Source organism: Mandrillus leucophaeus, unplaced genomic scaffold, assembly GCF_000951045.1.
Source record: "Mandrillus leucophaeus isolate KB7577 unplaced genomic scaffold, Mleu.le_1.0 Scaffold671, whole genome shotgun sequence".
In the NCBI taxonomy this organism is placed as follows: domain Eukaryota; kingdom Metazoa; phylum Chordata; class Mammalia; order Primates; family Cercopithecidae; genus Mandrillus; species Mandrillus leucophaeus.
The window spans coordinates 452,684-458,155 of NW_012107264.1; the positions used below are offsets into that span (position 1 = coordinate 452,684).

The 5,472-nt window shown below is 37.1% G+C and overlaps 1 protein-coding gene across 1 annotated transcript in view; it reads left to right on the top strand.

Annotated features, from left to right (window-relative positions):
* The window catches only part of LOC105555157 (canalicular multispecific organic anion transporter 1-like), a 103,354-nt gene that overhangs the window by 16,767 nt on the left and 81,115 nt on the right, over window positions 1-5,472 (top strand). Inside the window, exons 3-4 of the mRNA XM_012001960.1 lie at window positions 1,504-1,651; window positions 2,362-2,505. Coding sequence (XP_011857350.1) covers window positions 1,504-1,651; window positions 2,362-2,505 — 292 coding nt within the window. The remainder of the gene's footprint in view (window positions 1-1,503; window positions 1,652-2,361; window positions 2,506-5,472) is intronic.

Here is a 5,472-nt window from a genome sequence, read left to right on the forward strand (position 1 = left end):
GGTTGCTGAGCTATCTCGGAAATGTTATGAAAGGCCCAGGTTAGGTTGGTCACAATGGCTCACACCTGTAATCCCAGCACTTTGGGAGGCCAAGGAAGGCAGATCACTTGAGGCCAGGAGTTCAAGACCAGCGTGGCCAACAGGGCAAAACCCTGTCTCTACTAAAAATAGAAAAAGTAGCCAGGAATGGTGGTGTGTGCCTGTAATCCCAGCTACTTGGGAGGATGAGGCATGAGAATTGCTTGGACCCACAAGGCAGAGGTTGTAGTGAGCAGAGACTGATCCACTGCACTCCAGCCTGGGCAACAGAGCAAGAGTCTGCATTTTTCTGTCTTTCTGCTTCCCATCCTTATTATTTGACTTTTTATCCATAGTGGCAAAGATGGCTTTTATATCTCAAAGCATCATGGCTTCAAAGGACACAAGGGAAGGAGAAGGCAGGCAAAATGTTTTCTCCTTTTGAAGCTCTGTGCTTTCATTTGAAAAGGAAAGTTCTGCCTAGCAGATATTTGCTTAGGTATTGTTAGCAATACCTAACATAATAATATAATTAATAATATAACTCAGTTATATTATTAATCCCAAGCAGAGGGTAATCAGAGTACCAGGACTAATTTAGATCAATTATAATTCATAACTCTGTGGCTAAAATAAGACCTGACCATGAGTTCAAGAGATTTGCAACTGAAGAAATATCAGATCCCTGTTAGCAGAAAGATGGTAGAGCAGAGCTGTAGGTAAGTGCAATTCGTTCTCTCCACAGTAACTTCTGTGGTAAAACTACGCTATGCATCTTGTTTCCCTCCCAGTTTAGATCCACCGTTCTTGCATAATTATTCCCAGTGTCAGCCAGGATAAGCTCAATGAATGGAGGAGGGTAGAAAAACTAAGAGACTGGTGGAGACTTGCCTTGCTTCTTAAGGCATCAGTTCAGAAACTGCACTCTCACATTGGCTCATATTCTGTTGGTCATAAGGCCAAGGCCAGAGCTTATGGGATAGGGACAAGTACTCCCCATCCAGTTGTACAATCTATAAAGTCAAGTGGCAAATTGTACAGAAAGTCCTAGTGGAACAGAAGAAAATTGCAAATTCAGAGGTTGGATTCGTTTCCCCTCCAATACAAGCCTAAAAGCCAATGTGGGTACTTGAGTGGTCAGGGTAATATTCTACTGTGAAAGTTTGCTATTTAAATTTTAGGAAGTGAGGTCAAGTAGTGAATGAGCTGAGTGGTACACTTCCCAAATATAAGCTGAATAAATGAAGTTGGTATTTTGCTGAATAATTGGATGTCTAAACAGCATTTATAAAAACTATAAATGATTATTGCATATTATTGACCTCCGGGATAAAACTGTATTTTTTTTTTAAACATGTAATCTCCTTATTGTATTTTAATCAATAAAATAATGTATAAATCAAAGAAAGAAGTAAATGCATGATAATTTATTTTTAACTAGATTATTTGTTTTATATCTTGTTTACCTTACTTTTTCATCTTTAGAGTAATTACTTTAGGCTATAAGAGACCTTTGGAAAGAGAGGATCTTTTTGAACTAAATGAAAGTGATTCCTCCTACACTGTGTGCCCTATCTTTGAAAAACAATGGAGAAAGGAAGTTTTAAGGAATCAAGAGAGGCAAAAAGTAAAGGTAATTAATTACAAAGTTCTATTAAATCTTGAAGCAATCACTACCTGAAAACTAGATAAAGCTTTTTTCAAGTATGAGATACTATTATTAATATCAAAATTCCTAAAAGGTGAAATGACAATCTACTTTATAAGCATAATTCATTGCTATTGCAGTCCACTTCTGTCTTCAAACTACTCAACACTGCTTCTCTTTAATGTTCAGAAGCACATGTGTTGATATGCATGCATATATCTTTGGCTCCTTACCAGCGGTGACAAAGATAGCTTCTGTGTCTCAGAGCATCATGTCTATTGGTCAAAGCAAATTATATGGTGGCCAAAATTAAAGTTTATGGGATCAGGGGCAGACACTCCACCTCTAGCATCATATATGCCTATGCATATATATTATTTTCAGACTCCTCCAAAGGAAAATATAATTTGGAGATAAAAACTGTATTTATATTAATTAAGTAGTTTCAAAACTCACAAAAATAATAAAATGCAACTATTGCACTTGCCCTTTTATGCCATGTGGTATGAGTAACACCACCTACCATCTCAATGATGTGGGTCATAATTTCAAGTTTAACTGATTGATTCCTTTCTTATTAACTTATTGTCTTCAGAGCACATTGTTAATTGTATCATCTGTTTAGATAGATTTCATTTTATTACTATTAGTTGTGTCCAATTTTCTCATTGTTTCTATTTTCTTTAATTATGTAGGCATCTTTTTATAAAGAGGCACATACCAAGAAACCATCTCTACTCTATGCATTGTGGAATACCTTTAAGTCTGTCCTGATTCAAGTTGCCGTATTCAAAGTGGTTGCTGACATTCTGTCCTTCACTAGCCCACTCATAATGAAGTAAGTTGAAGTCTGGTGGGTTTTTTTTCTCCCTCCTCACAGATAAATGAGAAGTAAGTATTCTAATATAAAAGTTCTAATACAAAAGAGTAGAGAAGGTTCTTATTTCAAATATTATTAGGATGTGGACATGCTATTAGGGTTATATACAATATAAATGGGAATTAGGATAATATAGTCAATATCTAATAAAGTCAACCATATACTAAGCACTGTTCTAAAATCTTATATTAATTTTATTAAGCAAGGGTTCTCCAGAGAAACAGAACCAATAGGATAGATAAACCCAAATAAAAGGGGATTTATTAGGGGAATTGGCTTTTGCAATTACGGGGGCCAAGAAGTCCCACAGTCTTCCATTTGCAAACTAGAGACTCAGGAAGGACAGTCGTGTAATTCAGTCTTACTCCAAAGGCCAGATAACCTTGAGTTCTGATGTCCACGGGCAGGAGAAGGTGAATATTTCTGCTCCAGGAAAGAGAGCTGATTCACTCTCTCTTTACCTTCTTGTTCTATATAGGCCCTCAATAAATTGGATGAGGCACTATGCCCTGGGATCTTCTTTACTCAGTCTACTGATTCAAATGCTAATCTCTTCCAGAAACAGCCTCACAGACACACCCAGACATCTGGTAGATGGTAAAACATTATTTAAATGTTATTAAACAGAAATAATGTTTTACCATTTCTTCACCAGTCAAGTTGACACATAAAGTTAACCATCACATTGGTAATCTCATTTAATCTTTGCCACACTCCTGCGACATAGAAAGTATTATTACATTCATTATTACAATGGCAGAAATAGACAGAAAGATTGGAGTAATTTGTCCAAGTCTGCACAGCTAGAAAGTGCCAGAGTCATAATTGAAATTTAGGAAGTCTTGCTTGAATGTATGCTTAGAAAAGGAAATGATACATATTTTCACTACGTTACTTAGTTGTGGCCTTTTGAGAGTTGAGCTTTAACAGTCATGGCAATTACACACACACACACATACACACACAAACAATTACTATGCATAACATATATAAACATATATTATTATTACCTAACATAGGTATATTTCTGTGTATCTTTGTATCTAGATATAGATACAGTAAAAAGACTTGAAGCATTTCTATAATATCTATCTGCAATGGTTTACAGGTAGACAATGAAATTGAGCTTTTGACTGTGCCACCTTTTTCAAGGAAACTTTGACTTACACCTAGCTGTCATATGAAGGAAACACAAAGAAACACATATTTTATTAACTGGTGATTATATTTTTAGCATTGAAAAATTTCCAAGTTATTAGAGTTTTTAATAATCACTTAATTCATGAAATTATCATTAATCCTGCATTACCTACATCCCAGATGATATTCAGGAATATATTCATTCAATATTTATTGAGCACCTATGCATGGCGAAACTGTCCTAGGTCAACTGTGGGGACAGAACAAAAATCAAAACAAAGAACCTGCTCTGATGACATTTAGAGGGGAGAGATGAAAGTCAAACAAATGAATAAACATAAATGATATCATCAGTGCTTAGGAACGAAATAGGGTAAGGGAATGCCAGTTTGAGGAGTTAGAAGTTACTGTTTTATGTAAGGTAATTATGAAAGATATTAGTGATAAGGCGACATTTGGTCAAAGTCCTGAAGGAAGCTGGGAAAGAAGCCAAGAAAATATTGTGATTAAAGGTAGCAGGGAGGGCAAAAGTCATGAAGACGCTCATGCCTGGTATCTCTGAGGGACTGCAAGGAGGCAAAGTGAGGTTGGAGCAGAGAGCTGGAAAGATAAGGTTGAGGTGAGAAAGGTGCAGAGATGAAAAGATTTTGAAGGACCTTATGAAATATGATGGGAATATTGGCTTTTAGTCCACATTAGCAGGGAAGCATTTGGAAGATTTTGAGCAAAAAATCAAAGATCTGATTAGACTTAAGTCTTATAGGAATGACTCTGGCTGCTATGTGGAGAATAAAATCAAGAAATGCAAGAGTGGAAGAAGAAACACCAGTTAGAAGTTTGTTTGTGATAATCCAAGCAAAAGTCAACGGTGGCTTCAGCTAGGTAGCAGTAATAAAAGTGATAAGAAGTGGTCAGACTCTGGTGTTTTAAAGGTAGAGTTAACAGAACATACTGATGGACTGAATGTAGGTTGAGAGAGGAAGCGAGAAGTAAAGGAAGCCTTCAAAAAATTGTTTTTAATCATAAGGTAAACAAGTCAGCATATCCTGAGATACAGAAAATGAAAAGACTAGAGAAGGGAATGGGGTTTGCTTCTGGACTTGTTAACCTTGAAAGATCTATTAGCTATTGTGCAAGGAAGAATTAACATAGCAGGCTTGCCTATGGACTTTGGAAAGCCTGCTTACAGGGGTGATCTTTGGCTGGCAACTGGAACTTACATTTCAGGAGGGTACCCACTACCCTAACTGATGAGAATGGTTCAATAGCTCCAAGTTGTTTATACAACCAATATGGTTCATGGTGAATATCTGTTTTCCTTCTGGGAGTCTGGAATTTTGGTGTGTGTTAAGAAAAGGGTGTCCACTTGACCAGCCTCCGATAAAAACCCCGGATGCTGAATTTCTAACAAGCTTACCTTGTAGACATTTCACATGTATTGCCACAACTAGTTGCTGAGAGAATTAAGCATGTTCTGTGTGACTCTACAGGGAAAGAACTTTTGGAGCTTGTGCCCATTTCCTTCCAGACTTCACCCCATATATCTTTTCTTTTTTGCTGATTTTGTTTTGTATCCTTTCACCATAATAAATATAGCCATGAGGATAACTATATGCCGAGTCCTGTAAGTTATTAAAATAAATAATTGAGCTGGAGAATTGTCATGGGGATCCCTGACATGGGACCGTCTAGATTAAAAGGTTGAGTAGGCCTGGTGTGGTGGCTCACGCCTGCAATCCCAGCACTTTGGGAGGCCAAGGCAGGCGGATCACGAGGTCAAGAGATC